The sequence below is a fragment of the Myxocyprinus asiaticus genome, chromosome 13 (genome assembly GCF_019703515.2).
Source record: "Myxocyprinus asiaticus isolate MX2 ecotype Aquarium Trade chromosome 13, UBuf_Myxa_2, whole genome shotgun sequence".
Classification (NCBI taxonomy): domain Eukaryota; kingdom Metazoa; phylum Chordata; class Actinopteri; order Cypriniformes; family Catostomidae; genus Myxocyprinus; species Myxocyprinus asiaticus.
Window position 1 is genome coordinate 43,659,111 of NC_059356.1, and position 22,964 is coordinate 43,682,074.

General features: G+C 39.8%; 1 protein-coding gene across 4 annotated transcripts in view; it reads right to left on the reverse strand.

Annotated features, from left to right (window-relative positions):
- Positions 1-20: 20 nt before the first annotated feature.
- The window catches only part of LOC127450213 (delphilin-like), a 46,754-nt gene continuing 23,810 nt past the window's right edge, over positions 21-22,964 (reverse strand). For 2 of the 4 annotated variants that reach the window (XM_051714101.1, XM_051714100.1), the window contains 19 exons: positions 21,864-22,139; positions 19,414-19,499; positions 18,690-18,759; positions 17,604-17,891; positions 17,077-17,228; positions 16,775-16,915; positions 16,007-16,107; positions 15,714-15,888; positions 11,367-11,728; positions 9,450-11,159; positions 8,901-8,988; positions 7,985-8,074; positions 7,062-7,258; positions 6,658-6,813; positions 6,474-6,560; positions 6,222-6,351; positions 5,949-6,067; positions 3,701-3,865; positions 21-1,771 (listed from right to left, as the gene is read on the reverse strand). In XM_051714101.1, coding sequence (XP_051570061.1) covers positions 1,688-1,771; positions 3,701-3,865; positions 5,949-6,067; positions 6,222-6,351; positions 6,474-6,560; positions 6,658-6,813; positions 7,062-7,258; positions 7,985-8,074; positions 8,901-8,988; positions 9,450-11,159; positions 11,367-11,728; positions 15,714-15,888; positions 16,007-16,107; positions 16,775-16,915; positions 17,077-17,228; positions 17,604-17,891; positions 18,690-18,759; positions 19,414-19,499; positions 21,864-22,139 — 4,477 coding nt within the window. In that variant the 3' untranslated portion in view covers positions 21-1,687. Of the gene's footprint in view, positions 1,772-3,700; positions 3,866-5,948; positions 6,068-6,191; positions 6,352-6,473; positions 6,561-6,657; positions 6,814-7,061; positions 7,259-7,984; positions 8,075-8,900; positions 8,989-9,449; positions 11,160-11,366; positions 11,729-15,713; positions 15,889-16,006; positions 16,108-16,774; positions 16,916-17,076; positions 17,229-17,603; positions 17,892-18,689; positions 18,760-19,413; positions 19,500-21,863; positions 22,140-22,964 lie in introns of those variants that run through there. The other 2 variants (XM_051714098.1, XM_051714099.1) reach the window with 2 other exon arrangements.

Here is a 22,964-nt window from a genome sequence, read left to right on the forward strand (position 1 = left end):
TATAATTTACAAATCACTCATTTTTTGTTTTTATTAGTATTTTTCATACTGTCCCAACTTTTTCAGAATTGGGGTTGTATATTATAAGCCCCATTGTCCTTAAATTCGATTGTAAAATCCTCAAAATACAAAATCAATGATGTGAAAATTCGAATCATTACTGATTAAAAAATTAAATACATTGATTCACATAATAAATATTACCATATCAAGATTTGTTACATATGGGAAACCAATCAGCACTTCAACACTGAAGATGATGTTTTCAGAATTTTTAAATTCAGATGGTTTAATACACAATCATATGGAAAGTCCCAAATAATCTTTTAAACACACTTGTACAATAAACTCGATGGTACAAGAATATACTATGATTCACTATGGTAAAAAATAAATAGAAGCAGGTTAGAAGCATAAAAGGTACTAATAATTAGAAATAGCAAAAATGTGTAGTAAATTCATCTATTTTATGTTCACATTAATTAGGCTATGTTTGCCCACAACTAGCAAAGCAATATAAGATCTGACTGCATCTCTGGTACTACAATATATCTATCTATTTCAGTTATTTATTAGAATTCTTAATTTTGTAATATATTGCACTTAAACATTCTGCAGATGAGGAATGACATTTTATCAGTTAGTTACCACTTTTATTCAAATAATTAGTTGCTCAGTAATGCATCTTTTTAGCAAATGCCAATTAATAAATCTAAACCCACAGTCTGTTTAAAGACATTAAAGATGCATTTTTAAACAAAGAACTTTTCCTCTTAACAACAAATTTATTAATATTGTGATTTCAGTTAAATTGGGTCACTTTTGATATGGAAACAACTGTCTAAAAAAGTGGCCAAGTTGACCTAAATTCACCCTATGCCAATTTTATTGAAATCTGATACTTATAGACCTAATTACATGTAATACTAAATGCACTTATTATGTTTACAAAATCCACTGAAAAAACTTTGGTGGCAATTTTTGCCCCAACTTTTGACCTGTCCATTTGCGAGAGGCAAAAAATGTTCCTGGTTTTTCGCAGTGTCAAGAACAATCATCTGCAGTTCATCCTGTAAGTACAGTAATTTCTCAGACCATTTAACTGAACCTGAACAAGAGGAAACTTGTGTTCTTTTTGGCTTTAAAACCATTTGTGCTGTTTCCCTGCACCTACTATAGAAGCAGTCCAGTTTGCATTGGATCGCTACTGTTTCCAGGAATTACCACATCATCACTAAATCATTGTGGATAAGCATATATTGGAGTGTATGTAAGTGAGCATTTGTGCATGTTGTGAACTTTTTAATAATGTCTGTGTGTTTGTGTGTGTGTCTAGGTATTCCCTATGTCGTGGGGACCAAATGTCCCTACAAGGATAGTAAAACCTGAAATCTTTGACTTTGTGGGGACAGTCAGTCGGTCCCTATGAGGAAAACAGCTTAGCTTATAAATCATACTAAATGATGTTTTTTGAAAATGTAAAAATGCAGAAAGTTTCCTGTGAGGGTTAGGTTTAGGGGTAGGGTTAGGGTTAAGGGATAGAATATAAAGTTTGTACAGTACAATACAGTACAGACCATTATGTCTATGGAGAGTCCTCATAAAACATGAAAACCCAACATGTGTGTGTGTGTGTGTGTGTGTGTGTTTTGGTGTGAGAACGTTGGACAGATGTGGGGTGATTTCTTCACCAGGCTAAAGGAGAGGCCGTGTGGTGACTCCTGGGACTGCGTGGAGGGTTTTCTGTGGTCTGGATGTCATTTAGAGCTCTCTAAAAAATCCAAACACACAACATAAGGTCACCTTAGAAACACACTTCGATATATGCATACAATTGTTTGCATCCAACATCTTAAAGTCTATTCATTTTTATTTTTACATGAGATCAGTTAAAAAAATATCAGTCTATGGATCTTGACCATGAAATCTGCCACTATAAACCACATTATGTTCATGTAAACTGCCTGAAGCAGTGTGGCTTTCTTTTTATGCACATTGTAACTTTTCCTTGTTTATTTCTTTGAGATTAACTGTGTATTAATAATTTCACTCTGTGCAGCTTTTCATTGTGCGTGTTTATTTTGCAAGAAGTGCTTCAGTGTTTTGTAAACTTGAGGGCCAATTGCAGCTAGAATTATTAAAATGTTAATGAATGTTAACCCTTAAATGCATGGGTGTTTCGCCAAACATTAATACATTCTCAGGTCTTTAGCGAACCGGCACATATATCTATCACAAATGGATCTACACTATGCCCAGACAGTGTCAAATTGTAAAAATGTTTTAATACGATCAGAAAATATTAGAATAGAATATATTCTGAAATATTTTGATGTTTTATTTTTCATATATCAAAGAGATGATGCAACAAATATAGAACAGGATTCATTATTTCAACACTGAAATTTCATGAGATGCAACTTGCTGTCAAAAACATATTAAGCTACACATAACATAAAATACACATAATCTACACATATGTATTTTCTCAGGCACTTTTGAGTCTAAATAGACACACAACTGACATAATTTCAGTAGTACACCCAAATGATAATAGCCAAATCATACAGTTCATGTGTTACACTTGCTATAGTTTACTTCCATGTTGCTTCTTTATCAAACAGCAATGTCAAATGTAAATCAAGTCAACCATTGAAACATCAGCGCCACCTTGAGTAAGAAATAGCATGAATAACATGTTTGTTTCCACGCATATGGGACACTAATAATTCACCACTGCCACACAGAAAATCAACGTGATGAAGTACTCATTTTTATGAATATAGTACGCTTTGCCTTGTAATAAACAAAGATATAGATATCCTGTGATAGTAAACTTATATAGATATGAAAAAAATCATACAAATATGATTTATGGAAGTGCAAAAATAAATAAATAACACTATTTCAAATCTTAGGTCTTTAATGACCCTATACACTTTTGGTAATTAATAAGTTATAAAAATATAATTTTTGTAATTTTTTTTGTTATGCGATTTAGAAGAGAAAAGTGGAGGAATATTAAAGAGGTGTGGGCATAGCTCCAAAAAATGCATGAGGTACAGGGGGTGGAATGAGGTCCCAGGTCACTAAAGACCCGAGGTATGCATTAAAGGATTAAAGGTGGAGTGTGTAATTTCTGTGCAACTATTGTCACAAAACAGATTTGCAAAAATATTGACTGTTTCCAAACTGGTTTCCTTAACACTCCTTCAGTCTTCGATTTGTCAGACAAACTTATAGTCCTACCCCAAACTCGCACTACTGGTTTAGCAAATGTTGCTGTGTCAGGCTGGTCGGTAAGCTCAAAAAGGTCATGTTTGGAGTGCCAAAAAGCCACAGGAATCAACCTATGAATGGTTTACTTAGTTGTCTCTGCATATTAAGCTGGGATAGAAGAAAGTATTGTAGCATCAAAAAGAAAATTACACACAGCACCAGATCATTTTTGACATTGTAATGGACATTGAAAGGTTTGCTGTGTTAAGAGAGTAATGAGTGTACAAAAACAGATGTTTCTCAAAAGAGAGCTCAAATGAGATAAAAAAAAATAAAAATAAAAAATGAGCAAAGGAGTAAAGTATTTTTGCCACCTGACTGTCTTAAAAGCCTCAAAAATGTCTCTACTATCATTCGCCTCATTACTAGATTGTCCTACAAACTGATAATAAAATATCATTATCTTAAAAAAAAAACGTACCTCAAATTTAGCAATGAACTCAGCAAAGATCCCGAAGAAGCTCTCTGTGGTGATGGCATTTCCATCCTCACCGAAGAAGGATGCAACTTTACAGAACTCTTCCATCGCTCTCTGCTGTAGAGACTCTAGAGACTGCATCGCAGGGTGACTGTTTTCCAGAAAACCCTACATATAACTGTTAAGGTAGTTTGTGAAAACTTCAGCAAATATATGAAGTGTGACCTGAATCTGCTTTCGAAAGGTCTCATTTATTCTGAAATGATGTGAAAGACCCAGTGGCAAAACTTACAGTGCAAAGAACCTGACGGGCCCCTTTTCTCTTCTGGTCGTCAGTCGTTTTCGTCTTTCCGGGGAAGACTGTCCCTCCTCTGTCATTTTTCTTAGCATGTCCATTTGGTTGGCCGTCAAGGGCCCCTTCTCAGCCCAAGCCCTAGGGTGGCTGCCCACCCTGCCCTCCCTGTAGTTACATCACTGGAAGACCCATGTGTTTATGTAAATAATATAAATACTTATATACAAGATATACAATACTTATATGCAGTTGTTTGTATACACATCTGTGCTCAAAAGTTTGCATACCCTGACAAAAATTGTGAAATTTTGGCATTGATTTTGAAAATATGACTGATCATGCAAAATTTAAGGATAGTGATCATATGAAGCCATTTATTATCACATAGTTGTTTGGCTCCTTTTTAAATCATAATGATAACAGAAATCACCCACATGGCTCTGATCAACAGTTTACATACCCTTGAATGTTTGGCCTTGTTACAGACACACAAGGTGACACACACAGGTTTAAATGGCAATTAAAGATTAATTTCCCACACCTGAGGCTTTTTAAATTGCAATTAGTGTCTATTTATACACAGTCAATGAGTTTGTTAACTCTCATATGGATGCACTGAGCAGGCTAGATACTGAGCCATGGGGAGCAGAAAAGAACTGTCAAAAGACCTGCGTAACAAGGTAATGGTACTTTATAAAGATGGAAAAGGATATAAAAAGATATCCAAAGCCTTGAAAATGCCAGTCAGTACTGTTCAATCACTTATTAAGAAGTGGAAAATTCAGGGATCTCTTGGTACCAAGTCAAGGTCAGGTAGACCAAGAAAGATTTCAGCAACAACTGCCAGAAGAATTGTTCGAGATACAAAGAAAAACCCACAGGTAACCTCAGGAGAAATACAGGCTGCTCTGGAAAAAGACGGTGTGGTTGTTTCAAGGAGCACAATATGACGATACTTGAACAAAAATGAGCTGCATGGTCGAGTTGCCAGAAAGAAGCCTTTACTGCGCCAATGCCACAAAAAAGCCTGGTTACAATATGCCCGACAACACCTTGACACGCCTCACAGCTTCTGGCACACTGTAATTTGGAGTGACAAGAACAAAATAGAGCTTTATGGTCACAACCATAAGCGCTATGTTTGGAGAGGGGTCAACAAGGCATATAGTGAAAAGAATACCATCCCCACTGTGAAGCATGGTGGTGGCTCACTGATGTTTTGGGGGTGAGTGAGCTCTAAAGGCATGGGGAATCTTGTGAAAATGTATGGCAAGATGAATGCTGCATGTTATCAGAAAATACTGGCAGACAATTTGCATTCTTCTGCACGAAAGCTGTGCATGGGATGCTCTTGGACTTTCCAGCACGACAATGACCCTAAGCACAAGGCCAAGTTGACCCTCCAGTTGTTACAGCAGAAAAAGGTGAAGGTTCTGGAGTGGCCATCACAGTCTCCTGTGCGGTTCATGCAAGACGACCAAAGACTTTGCATGACCTGGAGGCATTTTGCCAAGACGAATGGGCAGCTATACCACCTGCAAGAATTTGGGGCCTCATAAACAACTATTACAAAAGACTGCACGCTGTCATTGATGCTAATGGGGGCAATACACAGTATTAAGAACTAAGGGTATGCAGACTTTTGAACAGGGGTCATCTATTTTTTCTCTATTGCCATGTTTTGTTTTATGATTGTGTCATTCTGTTATAACCTACAGTTGAATATGAATCCCATAAGAAATAAAAGAAATGTGTTTTGCCTGCTCACTCATGTTTTCTTTAAAAATGTATTACCAAATATATTACCAGTTCTCCAAGGGTATGCAAACTTTTGAGCAGAACTGTAAGTGCCATCCATACTACAATATGGTAGTAGAAAAAATGGCATTGTGACACTCTGTATAAGTACATTTTCAGATCAAATCTAGCCTTGTTAAAATTTTGGTTGAAGGATACACTCATAACAACAGCAAAACGGTCCTCAGCAGTGGCTGGCATCTTCTGGCAGGCTAAACGAATGTCCTGGATTGTGGCATGTAGGTCATTAAAGTCAGAGATTATGTTTTTCTTATTCACTGTAGACAGATAAACAAAGAACTGATTCTGAAAAATATTGTGCTATTTTGCATAGAAACATCTTATTAAATTTGAATTAATTCAGAATAAATATGGATAAAATGGGAATCTGTGAAACTGAACTCTAGATCTTCGCAGATCGCAGATCTTCACCTTTGGCAGCTTGTCGCACTGTCATAAGCTCCTTGCCAAAGTCCATAACCTCAGGAAAGTGCTGGCACAATGATTTTACCAGGATGTGAAGAAATGTTGACTTTCCATCTACTGTTTTGGTGGTGCTGAGCTAAAAGCAGAATTCAGATAATGGAAGATTAAATTTGTATAATGTAACAAGTAAAGTAACTTTTATATTACCTAACTAAACCTCATGAACTCTAATTTATCTACAAAAGCAAGGAGACCTACTTCAGTAAGAAAATTTATCTTAAAGCCAGTTGTTTTATTGGTCTTTGGTTGGCCATTGTTCAGGTAATTCCCCATGGCAAGTACAAACTTAAAAAACAAAACAAAAGAAAGTTAAGGTGGATGGGCACTTAAATTACTGAAGGAAAACTTGAGACTGAAAAATCTGCAAATAAAGGAGTCATACCTCCAGAATCTTGGCCAGTTTTCTGCTGTTCTTGAGCTCCAGTGAAGCCTTGAAAATGCAGTCGTAGGCTCCTCTCATCTCTTCGGTTTTCTCTTGCAATGTAGTCTTAAAATGGAGACTTTTCAAACGGGTTTTATACTCTGGCACCGAAAGCATCTGAACGCACACAAATAATGCACAAGAACTCCAAGTAGTGGTATTCACATTGATGTAAATTAAACTAAAATAAAATATATAATAATATATAATAAAAATATATAATATAATAATAGTATCCAACTGTAAGATGAAAAATGTCCATTCATCATCTTCATTCATAACAATAAATAGCCTACTACATCAAAATTAATATTGATAATTCGTCAAATTCTATACATTGAATACGCTTCTAATTTGTCCTTTACCTGAAGGACAAACTGGTCAAGCTCACTGAGTTTCCTCGGATCATCTCTGTACTGCTCATATTGTCTGACCTCATCATCATCTGGTGCATACAGCAGCAACTGTTTAATGTGTGGAGGCTCCAAATGCTCGCTCGACATCGTCATCAGTACCTGCCGCAGCTCGCCTGGTGACAGCTTCAGATGGGCAATCAGGATTGCTGTGAAAAAGGTAGAAGAATCATAAGGCAAGAAATTGTGTGGTCAGATACTCATAGGTTAACAGCTAATGGTGAAAAGGACACAGAAGAAGCTCATAAGCTGACAGTTGATGGCTAAAAGTTAATAGCAGAAACTCACAGGTTAACAGCTAATGGTGAAAAGAAAACAGAAGAAACTCATAAGCTGACAGTTGATGGCTAAAGATCATAGCAGAAGCTCAAAATATAAAAGCTAATGGCGAAAATGTCAGAGCCGAAGCTCATCACCGAACAGTTAGAGGCTACAAGATCATAGAAGAAGCTCCTAGGCTCACAGCTAATGGTAAAAAGATAATAGCAGAAGCTCATAGGCTAACAACTAATGGTAAAAAGATCATAGCAGAAGCTCATAGGCTAACAACTAATGGTAAAAAGATCATAGCAGAAGCTCATAGGCTAACAGTTAATGGCTAAAAAATCATAGCAGGAGCTCATAGGCTAAGAACTAATGGCAAAAATATCATAGCAGAAACTCATAGCAGCCTAACAATTAATGGCCAAAAGATCATAACAGTAGCTTATAGGCTAATAGCTAATGACTAAAAGATCATAGCAGAGGTTCATAGGCTAACAGTTGGGATAGTTAGCCAAAAATTCACATTAATCAAGTCTAAAAAATAAAAAAAAAACATTGTAGCAACTCATCACAACAATAAGAACAACCTTGTGATAAGGTCATTTACTCACAAGCATTGTAGGCCTTCTTATGGGAGAGAATCTCTACAACGTCTTTCTTTTTGGAAGTCTCTGTCTGAGGTGAGGGCTCTGGAAAAGGAACTGAGACATTGAACCATAGAATGAGGGAGCTGTCTTGTGACTAGAAAGATTCTTTTGAAGGATGAAAGGACAGACAGCTTCTAGCACCTAAAGATGAAATAGCATGACTTGCAAGACAATTACAGCATGAATTAATATATTTCTTTATAATGTGATCATCTGATGAGTACTAAAATCTACGATTTCAAAAAATAATTCAAGTCATTCCACAGAAACTTAAATTGACTGCAGTCTGTGCTTTGGTCACTGCAGAACATTTACCCTTTTGGTTTTCAACTACTGTATGGCTCTGCTGACCTGCTATCACAGGTCATTGACAAACATACAGTATACTGTAGCTGCACTTAGTAGTGAGTCCCAGAAGTTCAATTTCTACCTCATCAGGCCTTAAAATCTTCTTTTAAATGTTTAATGTTTAGTCAAAAGTTATTTTTTCCCAACAAAGACTTTCTTTCTGCAACCCTTCAGTACAAGGTAGATTTATTACATTTTATGTGCTATTGTCTCAGACACAGTTTCTCCATGACATGGAGGACTGTAACTCCTGTAAAGCTGCCATAGGCAACTTGGTGTCCTCTTTTAAAATGGCTCTTTTTGTCTGGGCACTTAGGACAGCCAGTTCTAGGCAGATTCACAGTTGTTCCAATTTTCTTACCTTTTTGATAATGGACTTCACTGTGCTTTCAAATATATCTCTTCCTTAATGTATCAAATTAATATTATTATTATTATTTTTTTTATTTTTTTGTTGCAATCCTAATGTGACAATGTTTGCGCTCATCTAAATAATTTGCTGAATTATGGTTATTTCTCACAGTTCACTCACCAGGGTTCTTTTGTGTCCCAAAATGAAGCTCCAAGTCGAGATATTTCACCATGTCACTCAACTTATCATAATCAGAGTCTTCTTCCAACTGCAGTGAGAAAACATATCTATCCTTACACACTGCCTGATAATGGCTTAAGACAGACTCACAAAGTTCTTGAAGGACCACATGAGATGATCAGATGTGCACCATTCCAGCATTTTTATAGACCTCAAAATATTTCTCAAATGGCTCCTTATTTCCTGTAAAGATCTATTTTTTTATATCATTGTATCTTAAACTGTTAGAGGAGGATTTTGTAGTCCAGCTCTCTCAGCAACCTAATATGAGAGTGCCTTATGCACACTGATTTGGCTAAAATTGGAAATATACTGTGCACCTTTGACTGAGATCTCCTTTGGCTAAAGCTAAGCAGAGCTAATGAAAACATTGTCTAAGATGGGATCATTGAGACTATAACAAGTGCTAAAATTTGAGCCATTTGAGACACAAACAACTCTGAACCATACACAGAGCTCTGCAAATGTTTTAACTGTCAAACTCCTCACCTGTCCCCAAATGGTTCCCTCTGAATTTTCCACCTGTTCCCAGCGTAACCTCTTCACACTCATATGACTGGAATCCAATTTTTGTGGCGAGGCCTTTGGGAGAGGAGGAAGCACACAAGGTGGGGGTAAAGGTGGAGGAGGAGGTGGCTCCACAGTGGACTCTTCGGTGAGGTGGTGGCTTTGAGTTTGGGTTGCACTTGGTTGTTGCGCTTGGGACTGGGCTTCGTGATGGCCATGATGGTGGTGATGATGGCGATGTTCGTGGTACATGGGTTGAGGGCTCTGTCTGGCCTGCGCAATGGAGGGAGAGGAGCGATGTTGCTGCTGCTGAATTTGTTGTTGCTGCTGCTGCTGAATTTTCTGTTGCTGAATTTGCTGTTGAATCTGCTGTTGTTGCTGCTGAATCTGCTCCTGCTGCTGCTGCTGTTGAATCTGTTGCTGCTGCTTCATCTGCTTTTGCTGCTGCATCTGCTGCTGCTGCTGAAGCTGCTGTTGTTGCTGTTGTGAAGGATGGGGCTGGAAGGTGGACAGAATCTGTTGGGTCTGGAGAGGTTGGTGGGGTTGATGGATCTGGTGGTACTGAGGAGCTGTCTGAATGGGCTGAACCTGGTGTATGTGTTCAATCTGGTGAATGTGGCAGGTTGGTTTTGGAGGCTGGGTTGATGAGTAGACTTGATGAGTCTGATGCATCTGGTGGTGGTACTGTTGTTGAGTCTGATGAGGCTGCTGAGATGGATGAATAGTTTGAGAAATGGCTTGAGCCATGTGTGTCTGATGCATTTGTTGGTCCGCTCTCTCCAGTCTCTCAATCCGCTCCATATGCTCCAAACGCTGCATCTGTTCCAATCTGTCAAGCCTGTCCATAGAACTCGATAGGTAAGCCTGATGACTCTGATGAATCTGATATGCATGGTGAACCTCTTGATCTGGATGCAAGGGTTGAGGATGCATCTCATAGGTATGTCTGTCGGAGCATTCCTTTCGTTCAATCCTATCAAGTCTATCCATGGAGCTAGAGAGTTGAGTAGGAATAGTCTGGTGTGTGCGATGACTTTGGTGCATTTGATGACTCGACTGAGATTGGTGACTTGGTTTATTTTGATGACCTTGATGCATCTGATGACTCTGTTGACTCTGGTGGTGTTGATGAAGCTGGTGAGTCGGAAGAACCTGATGGTGCATTTCATACACTCCGTGGCCAGGGATGGATGTATCTGGAGAGGGTAAAGGGGGCAAAGACTGGTGCATCTGCTGCTGGGGTTGCTGGGAGTGGCCGCCTGTGGGTTGTACTGGAAGTGAGTGATGTTCCTGAAGGACTTGGTGCTGGGTGATCATCGTGTCACGTGTGGGCAACACCTTGTGAATGGACTGCCATTTGGGTGGCAGGTTAGCCCTTGGCGGAGGTGGTGGTGGAGGTCCAGGGTGGCGACGGAAGGTGAGTTGACGGGGTGTGTGGTCAGGGGTGAAGCCAGCAGGTGGAGGGGTGTCATTGAATTGGATGGGGGGAGGGGGAGGAGGAGTCAGAGGTGGTGGAGGAATGTGCTCGGAGCTGGAGGAGTAGGTGAGAGAGCTGGCATCCTCGCTGCTGCTATGCACTTCGCTCGGACTGCTTAGCTCTGGATGCATGTACAGACCCTCTTCCTCCTCCTCCTCTTCCACATCCTCCTCTACCTCCTCTTCCTCATTTTGGAAGGTCATCTGGACAACATCCTGGTGTTAATTAAAAGCAAACATACAAATTCCATTCAGTTAATGCTATAGTCCATGGAAAATTAGGCACTGTACATCTGTGTAATACTCTTATTGCTTACTTATAGTAAATTCTAGCCAATAGAGCATGCCCAATATGTAAAAACCACACAATTTTGAAGCAAATATCAATATACCTAAAGCAAATACCCTTTCTAACATAAATACCTCTTCATAGTCATTCTCAGGTGATAGAAAGTCATCCACAGATAACTGCTGTCCCAGCTGCTCACTCAGGGCCTCCATGAACAAATCTGTGTCCGGGGTATGGGGTGGCCGTGAGAAGGTGTAGCGCTTCTTGCGAATGGGTGGACTAGGGGGATAATCGGGAGGAGAGGGTGGAGAGAGAGGTGGGCTGTCCAAACTGATGTAAGGGTTGGACTCAGCACTTGTTTGGGAGGGAAGAAGTGGAGGGTAACAGGGGCACTGGGGACTGAGGGGCAACTCCTCTGTCCAAGATTCATGCTGGGGAGGAGGTGGTGGATGTGGATGAGGAGGTGCAGACTGTGCTGATGTACATTTGCGGCTACCTGGGAGATGAAAGGGGGAAGCCCAGGACATGCTTAACAAAACAAATAACAAAAATGTCTCTCTGGCATTAGTCACAGCCCTTATAACTTGCCCATGGACAATTTAAGGACTGTTTTTTAAATATTGCACTACATACTGTTTTTTTTTTCCTTCTTTCTCCTTCGTTTTATTTCTTTATTTATCTTATTTGTTCTTATTATGTTGGCTTGACAAAGCTACATAAGCTTATTATTATTATTTTTATTATTATTAGGTTGGCTTGAGAAAGCCAACATTCTGAAATCCTATTTATTAAACTTATTATTATTATTAGTGGTGCTTGCAAAGCATCACTATTGTAATCTCACATACTTATTTTTATTACTCTTATTCCGTACAAAATTTCGGCACCTAACTCGTCCCGCACCATTTGTAGTAGACCCATGAATTAGGTGTCAAATCGACCGGCCTATTGACGACACTTGACGAAAGAGATTGGGGGTACGGTGCACCCCTGGGGGGCAAAAAATGTCCCAAAAATTTCCCATAGGCATACTATGGCAAGGGTCTTACCCATGAAAACATTTTTTTTCTCCTACTATGGCAGTCAGTGCAAGAAAGTTGTCAAATCATATGTACCAATCAGAATGACATAGAGACATGGGGGTGGGCTCATTTCAATAGGGCTACCAATCAGTCTTTAAGGATCATCTTGGAAACGGTGTAGCCACACCCTAGCAACCATTTATGGCACCCTAGCAACCGCCCCCATAGACTTCCATTCAAAATGGCTCAGAAGGATATTTTCAGAACAGAATGTCGTAGACACTTGGGGATTGGCTCTTTTCAGTCAGATTAGTAATCAGCCAATAAGAAGCTCTCTGGTCACTGGCTAGCCACAGCCTAACAACAATTTAGAGCACCCTAACAACCAGCCCTATTGACTTCCATTAAAAATGGCTGAGAGGGATATCTTTGGATCAGAACATACTACAGACATGGCAGTTGGCTTATTTCATGTGGCTGAGCAATCAGTCTTCATGTATCCATTTGAAAAACTACTTAGCCACACCCTAACAACCATTTAGAGCACCCTAGCAACCATCCCCACTGACTTCCATTCAAAATGGCAGAGTGTGATATCTTCTGATCAGAATGTCCTAGACACATGTGGGTGCTCTCATTTGATTTGGGCTAGCAAGCCGTGTTCGAACATACCCTGTGTTTGGAGGTAAAATGTACCCCAGGGGGTAAAAAGGGGGGCAAAAAAACGTACCAAAAAGTCCCATGGGAAAATAATTTTGTTCTTACTATGGCAGTCAATGCAAGAAAGTTGCCAGATCATATCTCCCAATCAGAATGACATAGATACATGGGGGCAGGCTCATTTCAATTGGGATAAGAATCACTCTTTAAGTATCACCTTGGAAATGGCATAGCCACGCCCTAACAACCATTTATGGGACCCTAGCAACCACCCCCCATTAACTTCCATTCAAAATGTCTGAGAAGGATATCTTCAGAATAGAATGTCGTAAACATTGGAGATTGGCTCTTATGAGTCAGGTTAGTAAGCAGCTAATAAGAATCTCTCTGTTCACTAGCTAGCCACGCCCTGGCAACCATTTAGAGCACCCTAGCAACCAACACTATTGCTTTCACTTAGAGTGTGATATCTTTGGATCAGAATGTCCTAGAGACATGACAGTTGGCTTGTTTTAATTGGGTGAGCAATCAGTCTACAACTATCATCATGGGAACTACTTAGCCACGCTCTAGCAACCATTTAGAGCACCCTAGCAACCAAATACCATTGACTTCCATTCAAAATCACTAAGATGGGTATCTCAGGATCAGAATGCCATAGAGACTTCTGGTTTGACTTTTTTCACTCAGGATAGCAAGGAGCCATGTTAAGTATCACCTTGGTAACTGCCTAGCAACCACATGGGCTTACCCTAGCAACCAAGTAACAAAACACATATCTCTGCACCAGAATATCATAGACACTTCCGGGTTGACTTATTTCACTCAGGATGGAAAGAAGTCTTGATAAGTATCACCCTGGTAACTGCCTAGCAACCAGATGGGGTTACCCTAGCAACCAAGTAACAAATCACTTATCTCTACACCAGAACATCGTAGAGACTTCCGGGTTGACTTATTTCACTCAGGATAGCAAGGAGCCTCATTAAGTATCACTCTGGTAACTGCCTAGCAACCATATGGGGTTACCCTAGCAACCAAGTAACAAATCACATATCTCTGCACCAGAAAATCGTAGAGACTTCCGGGTTGACTTATTTCACTCAGGATAGCAAAGAGCCTTGTTAAGTATCACTCTGTTAACTGCCTAGCAATGACATGGGGTTACCCTAGCAACCAAGTAACAAATCACATATCTCTGCACCAGAACATTGTAGAGACTTAATGTTTCATTCATTTGACTCAGGGTAGCAAGAAGCCTTTTGAGTAGCACCTTGATAACTGTATAGCAACCAGATGGGGTTACCCTAGCAACCAAGTAACAAATCACATATCTCTGCACCAGAACATCATAGAGACTTCTGGTTTCGTTCATTGGATTCAGGGTAGCAAGGAGCCTTTTGAGTATCACCCTGGTAACTGCATAGCAACCATATGGGGTTACCCTAGCAACCAAGTAAAAAATCACATATCTCTTCACCAGAACATCGTAGAGACTTCCGGGTTGACTTATTTCACTCAGGATGGCAAGGAGCCTTGAATATTATCACCCTCGCAACTGCTTAGCAACCAGATGGGGTTACCCTAGCAACCAAGTAACAAATCACATATCTCTGTACCAGAACATCGTAGAGACTTCCGGGTTGACTTATTTCACTCAGGATGGCAAGGAGCCATGTTAAGTATCACCTTGGTAACTGCCTAGCAACCACATGGGCTTACCCTAGCAACCCAGTAACAAATCACATATCTCTGCATCAGAACATCGTAGAGACTTCCAGGTTGACTTATTTCACTCAGGATGGCATGGAGCCTTGAATATTATCACCCTCGCAACTGCTTAGCAACCAGATGAGGTTACCCTAGCAACCAAGTAACAAATCACATATCTCTGCACCAGAACATTGTAGAGACTTCCAGGTTGACATATTTCACTCAGGATGGCAAGGAGCCTTGCTAATTATCACCTTGGTAACTGCCTAGCAACCAGATGTAGTTACCCTAGCAACCATGTAACAAATCACATATCTCTGCACCAGAACATCATAGAGATTTCTGGTTTCATTCATTTGACTCAGGGTAGCAAGGAGCCTTTTCAGTATCACCTTGGTAACTGCCTAGCAACCAAATGGGTTTACCCTAGCAACCAATTTGCCATTCAGAAAAACAAACAAGGGGTAGGGTTGCATAGGACTTCTTGCAGCTGGCTGTCTGTTCCTTCTGTCTGTCTGACTGTAAGACCTTCAAACTTCCAACTCTTCAAACTATTTTAAACTTTCAGACAAGGCTTTGTCAAGCCAACATAAAGTTTGTCTTCAAACTTTAATATCTAGTTATGTTTGATGTTGTACAGCAAAGGGGCCAATTACTGTTGTTTTAATTGTGCTATATAAATAAATGAGACATTGACATATTGCAATTTATGGGATTTGCCAAAAAAAATAGATTTGTGATATTGAATTATTGGAAGATATTCAGATATTTTTTTTAGGAAATTAGTAGCAAGTAAACAAGATTCTTGGCCAGAAAAAGCAGCAAAGTGAACAAAATTTGATGCCGACAGTCAAACTTCTGGTTATGTGAAACTAGAGAAACTTTCAATAATTCAAGACTCTTTGATAGTGGCAAACTGATTGCCGAGGGCAGTAGCTTTAAGTATGTGATATACACCATCCAGTCACTTCTCATCTCTATCTCAAAGAAGTGAATCAGTTTACTACAACTAACTAATATTAATTCACACATTATGAAGCTTTTCTTTATTCCCATTCAGAATTTCAGAACACCATTGTAGTGTACCTGAAGTGGCTCGAACAGATGGAGAGGATGAGTGAGCCCTTATGGACTGTGATGAAGAGTGCGGAAAGACATCCACGTTAGCCAGAGTGTCAGGCGCCGGAAGGGGTCGACTCTTCAGGGATTTGGATCTTTTCCCAGCATAGACATTCTCCAGCTCAGAATATACTGCTGACAGCTAGATAGAGCACAGGGGCTGGATTGTTAATATAAACAAAGTAGTTGAGAATAACCTTGCATCATTTCCCAATAATGTTATACATGCAAATCTGTATGAATCAGAGAAGAGTGCTCACATGATTGTTGAGTGTCTCTGGTAAAGAAGTTCCATCCCCTGATTGCCTATTACCAGGAGTCAGTCTCATAGGGACCACTTCCACCGGCTCAGTGCAAATCCCTCATGCAGGAAGATATCACACTTTTATTCCAACATGCTCAGAAAGCTGTCTTTTTTAACTGATCGAACACAAGCTCTTAGTAACTGTTAAAAATGTGTTTATAGTGATATACAGGCTTAAAATGCTGTTTTTACTAATATACAGGCTTTTCTGTATGTGTACTCCAATGTAGAGCCCTGTGGATCCATATTACTAGATGTGTCTACAGCACATGTCAAGTATGTTGTCACCCAAAACTGGACACTATAACCTGTATATTGTACTAGGCTAGATGTTCAACGTGACTAAGCTTTAGCACAATGGAACAAGTTGGACAAGTTCCTGTATCAGCATCCTTTGTTGGTCCTGGAACAACATTCTAATCACCAATCATAGGCCAAATCCTTTCCCTAACCTAAAACCAACCATAATCCAACCCTAAATCTAAGGCAAATGATAGGTTGATAAGAATGATGAATGAAGCCCCTTACCTTTGCCCTCAGCCCTAAACCTAACCATTTAAATGGTTTATTGAATGTTGTTCCAGGACCAGCATGGATGCTGATCTAGGATAATTTCCTACTTTATGCGACTGTGACAATTGTAGTATCATAGTACAAACGTTACTTTAGAACAGCATAACTTTATGCACAGTGAAATACAACATATTGTTTGAAGATGACCTACCCATTCCCAGGTGAGTGCCGATAACTAGATCATCTGAGCTGCGTCCCCTCACACTGCTCCTGTAGGTGGTTCCTGTGACCTTCATAGAGCTGCTGCGCCGGTGAGGCTCATGGGCTGAATGTTCAGGTTCTGATGCTGGCACTGTCCATAATGCATACAGTACATAAATATATTCATTTATATCTGCATACATACATACACTGGCACAAAAACGTATGGCGCACTCAAGTCTTTTTTTGAGTAACCATTTTTCAGGTATTTACATTTTTCAAAAGTACTTCAGAAGTTTGTTTGTGACTCACATGTGACTTTATAGCCAAGGAAGCATGAGATCTTGTTCTGGCAGTGGTCCTGCTCCTCATAGGTGAGCAGTTGGTAAACAAACTGCCAGATCACCTGCTTTGCCGGGGTATCCAACACAGGAAACACATCCACAATCAAAGTGTCTACATTTCTAAGAACATGGAAAAAAAGGAATTCAATCAGGTTCTGTTATCAGCAACAACAACGTTCTGGAATTTTCTCAGAGAAGCAATGAAAAACAATTAATTTGAGAATATAGGCAACAATACTGTCAATGAAGATATTTGCTCCAACTATTATATCCAATTATGGGCATTGTTGATTAGTGCCGTTAATCTTCGACTCAGTTTATGCAACAAAACCAAGAGTAATCTAATGGGAACATCCATCCATTCATCCATCCATCTTATTCTTCTCCTACAAAACCAATAATGCTCCAATGGTAACAGCCATCCATCCTCATTATTTTTCTCCAACTTGAAATGCATCATCAACTAAACTAAAATGTTACAGGCTTGTCCTCTACCTGTGCTGGAAGAACACCTCCAGAGCTTTGCAGATGGTGTATCTCTCCTGGAGGGTAAGGAGGTGCTCAAGCTGCTGGCTGAAAGTGCGGCCATGTACTCGGATACTGGGTGGCAAGATCTCAGCAACCCACTGCAGAGAGCTGAGCACAGGAGCACAGGATCGAGGAGACACCTCTACCTGCTCGGGTTCGTTCATAGTGAAGGCCGGTGGTTCATCCTCAACCACTAGGCTGGGCATTGCTCCACTGCCCTGTAGCATGGACACCACCTTTTCATGTGAACAGCTCCTGGGAGGACATACAGTACATAAACACAAACAAATGATGTTTACAGTGATAACATTGACCGATAATGAAGGGTGTTTAGATCTTACCAAAAAGGGCTTTTGTGTGTTAGGGTAACTTTAGCAAACAACTTTTTACAATGAATGCTTGACCCATATTAACCCACTTTGGTAAATTGCCATGAGTTTAATCTACAAGTTATCAAGAAGTAACTAATTATATAGTTTTATGAAAGCTTAAGGCTCGGTCATACTCACTGTTGCACTGCGAAATTCTGCGGGCGAAATACAGTTTCAACAGCAATTGGCACGATCGAGAATTTTGCCTGATGGACTTCCGGTTGTGAAGAAATTTTCCCATGCATTTTTTTTCCGTTTGGCAGTGACCCCTTGTGTGCAGTCCTTCGTACTTAGCTCATGCAGGATTCACTTTCGCTTCTTATCAGCCCACGCCTTCTTCGCCTGCAAAATTTCATACTGCAAGGGTGAATGTGACCAAGCCTTTAGAATGGTAACCAGCCTGATTAATCTTAAAAACACACAAAAAAAAGTCTGGCTTCGATCTAGTTTGTAAGAAAGCATATATTTACATTTCCTGAAGAAAATGTGAGTGGTCCTTGCCCATTTAAAACTCACCACCCCAATGCTAGGCTGTCGTGGGTGGTGACCAGGGCATTTCTATGTGGTTGCTAGGCGGCCTTAACTTGCGAGTTACAAGCCTAAATGTAATGCTAAGGGTCAGGGGTTTGTTCAAATCCCTAACGTCAAGTATGAGCAACAGTGCTTGTGATGCAATCCTCACCTCATATCCAACCCGTTGAGAAACAGGATGCGATCTCCAGGTTTGAGACCCGCCTTCTCAGCAGGGCTGCCTGCAGGGAGGATGGAACCAAACCAAGCAGAAAGTAACTATTGACAGCAGATCATATGGTCTCCAACTGAGATTAAGCTGTGCTCATGAGAGCCCATTTGAACTGACGTTAAATCTATAAACCAAGACACTCCAGCCCAATTGTTTGTCATATCTTGTCCAAGAATGGATGCCTCCTTTAGGCTTATGAGGGCTGGTAGTGGGAAAAGTGTGAATCAAAAGGGATTTGCGGGAGTAAAAACAGAGCTCTACCACCTGCGCCCCCTCTGACTCAGCCTGTCCCTGCAGTGTCTTCTCATTTCTGTCCCTCTCTGCCTCCTGCTGTTATTGCACACTGCCAGTATTTGCTGCATAACTTTTTAAATGTCCAATGAGTCAGATTTGACTTTCATGATTTTAGCTTTCACGTCATCTTCTTTAGTCTTATAATTGACTCCACTTCAATGGCTTCATGTCCAAAATATATGTTCTCATCTTTCTGATTTTTTTTTACTCCAAAATAAAAATACTGCGAAAGACATGCCCTCCCATAATGAAGAGGAAAGACTATGTTTGATGAATCTGACAATAACTAAAAAGAGGTAGCTTTTTCTCAACAAATTATCAAACTCACTAATATATGGAAACCATGTTGTTTTGAGTGTTTATTTTATACCTGGTATAACAGAGTCAATCCAGACTGGAGCATGACCACGAAGAGTGAACCCGAAACTCTGGTTCCCTTTGTACACACGTACTGTCCTATGGAAACACAACAGTGAAAAAAAAGAAAGGATATTGGGAACACGGGGTAACAAACTCTTGATGTAGTTAGGTAAGAAGCAATATTATATGAATGTATGATTATGAAATATATCTTATTTCACTGCTCTGGTCAACTTCGCATTCTGTGGTCAAATATTGTTCTATAATGACCACTAAACTGTATAACTGATCACTGTCCCAGGCAACCAATTTCCTCCATAGCTGTTTCGTGTCATAAATCATCATGTAATAAAATAATTTCAAATAAATTCAATATTTTAATATGCCTAATAATTTATTTGTTTGTAAAGAAGCGGTGTAATATGCAGGATGATGTACAGTCTGCCAGTAATTTTCACACAAAAAAACCCCCTTCACTTTGATACATTTTCGCTTTGCATCGAGGTCCTGATCATCCAGTCAGAGTTTATTTTGCAAAAATTACCAGACGACTTCATTATCCCTAATTAAACATCATAACAAGGTATACTGTATTTCATCTAAAATGAAAGCAGTATGAAACATCATAATACACAGACAAAAATACCATTAGATACACACCCTGTTATGTAGCTCCCTCCCTTTACTACATATATGTTACTGTAGTAACTAATACGGGCACCATCACAGATGTTATATAATAAATACATGCTCTTTACATTATCTGAATTATGCTTTGACATTATTCTGTAAATTAAAGTAAACTTCCTCTTTTTGAATTTCTCCCAGTACAATCATAGATTTAGAATATAGCTCTGATTATAAAAAACTCTTCTTACACACCTAATTTGCATTCTCTGTGTAGCTCAAGGAACATATATTTGTGTCTGCTGTCATTATGTAAATAGCTACCAATTCTCCAATTCAATAAACTATACATTCAGGCTTCATATAGACACCCACGTTTCACTGAAATTAAATTATTTTGAAGTACACCTGAATTCCCTGAGCCATATCATTATGCTTGCCTTTTTAGCACTAGTGATTGACAGCACCGTATTTTACCATAGAAGAAAATAATCGATCTCACATCCCCCACCTGTTCTTATTTATGCAGCAGACACAAGATGAATTGAGCATTACTGAATATTTTATGGAATCCACTTGTGAAGTAAAGTTTAAAGTGTAAATATGGGTTTTAATCTGTCTATCTTTCCATACATTTATCTGTCTGTCTGTCTGTCTGTCTATCTGTCTATCTATCTATCTATCTGTAAGTCTGTCTGTCTGTCTGTCCGTTCGTCCATCTGTCTGTCTGTCTATCTATCCATCTTTCTATCTGTAAGTCTGTCTGTCTGTCCATCCGTCCGTCCCTTCGTCCGTCCATCCATCCATCCATCCATCCATTCATCCATTCATCCATCCATTCATCCATCTGTAAGTCTGTCTGTCTGTCCCTCCATCCATCCGTCCCTCCATCCATCCATCCATCCATCCATCCATCCATAAGTCTGTCTGTCTGTCCCTCCATCCATCTGTCCATCCATCCATCCGTCTGTCTTTAAGTCTGTCTGTCTGTCTGTCTGTCTGTCTGTCCATCCGTCTGTCTGTCTATCTATCTATCCATCCATCCGTCTATCTCTAAGTCTGTCTGTCCATCCATCTGTCCATCCATTCATTCATCCATCCATCCATCCATCCATCTATCTGTAAGTCTGTCTGTCCGTCCATCCTTCTGTCTGTCTATCTATCTATCTATCTATCCATCCGTCTATCTCTAAGTCTGTCTGTCCATCCGTCTGTCCATCCATTCATTCATCCATCCATCCATCCATCCATCTATCTGTAAGTCTGTCTGTCTGTCTGTCCGTCCATCCATCCATCCATCCATCCATCCATCCATCTATCTGTAAGTCTGTCTGTCCGTCCATCCATCCTTTCATCCGTCCGGCCATCTGTCCATCCGTTCATCCATCCATTCATCCGTCTGGCCATCTGTCCGTCCATCCATCCATCCATCCATCCATCTGTCTGTAAGTCTGTCTGTCTGTCTGTCCATCCGTCCCTCCGTCCATCCATCTATCTTTAAGTCTGTCTGTCTGTCTATCCATCCATCTGTCTATTCATCCATCCATCCATCTATTTATTTATCTAAATAATATCTTTTTTCCCGATCAAATATTAGTGGGCAACAAATCAAATAAGATGAGAGCATTTATTTTGGTCTTATATTATAACTCAAAAAGAAAAATATTAAAACATTGTACATTTGAAAATTGTCAAAATATGAATTATAAAATCAAATAGCAAACTATGAAATATGAAAGAAAATGGCAAAATATTCCTACATCAATATTAAACCACTGTAGAACAATAAAGGATTGAATTCTTCTCAGAATGAAACTAGCTTCCATCACTGACCTGCGAGTTGAGAAAGAGCTGGAATGTCCTGCAGTGAGCGAGGTGGTTTTGCGGTGGCCACGGGCAGGGGGCATCACCACTTCCTCATTGGCAGTCCGAGGCACGGAGCTGGCTCGAGTGGACACAGACAGCAGACGTTCAGGGTGGTCTTCACTCCGGCTGCGACGAAGCCGATTGTTCCTGTGCTCACTGAAACTTCGACCCCTTAACCGACTGATCAGACTCTGAGAGACCATCTCATCAAAACGCCGCCTGTGCTTCTTAGGGATGAAGATCCTGACAAACATGGCACACAGTAAGCAGACAGGCGTGTACATGCCTGCTGAGAGAGACCGGATTAAGGTACACAGGCAGAGGAGGAGGAGGAGAGAGCTATAATAAAGTCAGCTATAATAACACTGGATTGCTTAAATGTTTGTGTCCTGCTATAAAGGAAAGAGAGATCTTCTTAAACAATGAAGTGTTTTTTCCTGTCCTGTGAAGAAGGAAAGGTACAAATATCCTGTTTCATCAGCTACTAAAGCTGACAGGTAAGCAGGCGATTTCTGAAGTCTAATGGGAATTTTGAAGTAGTCAGCGGATGAACGAGATAAAAACAGGGATCTTTTTGACCCCTTCATGAGATAAACATTTCATGAGATGAGTCGACATGAAATCAAAATAGATCCTTATTTACTTTCTTAATGTAAGTTCCTGGTGTTACTGAGAATAATTAATCTGTGTATGTTATTCCTTAGAATTTGTATTTTTGTATCATAATGTAATAATTTGCTCCGACTCTACAATGACTTTCCTTTTTGTCTAATGTCACCAAGCCCTAATTTTTCAACTGCTCCCCTCCAACCATCTGGCTCCATTCTGGCATGTAACACCCACTTTTCAAAACCCAGTCAAGTCCCAATGGATAGTCCCAATGGAAGTCCCACCCTACATTTTTCTTATTGTTTATCCTATTGCTCTCTGAAATACATCTAATTTTGAAAGACAAAAAATGGGTTTCGAGTAGCGTTATTAAAATAATCACCCTTATTTTCTTACATACACACAACTAAAGCTGTGCCTTGATTTTTCTGTATGAAATCACATCGTTAATACAGGTAA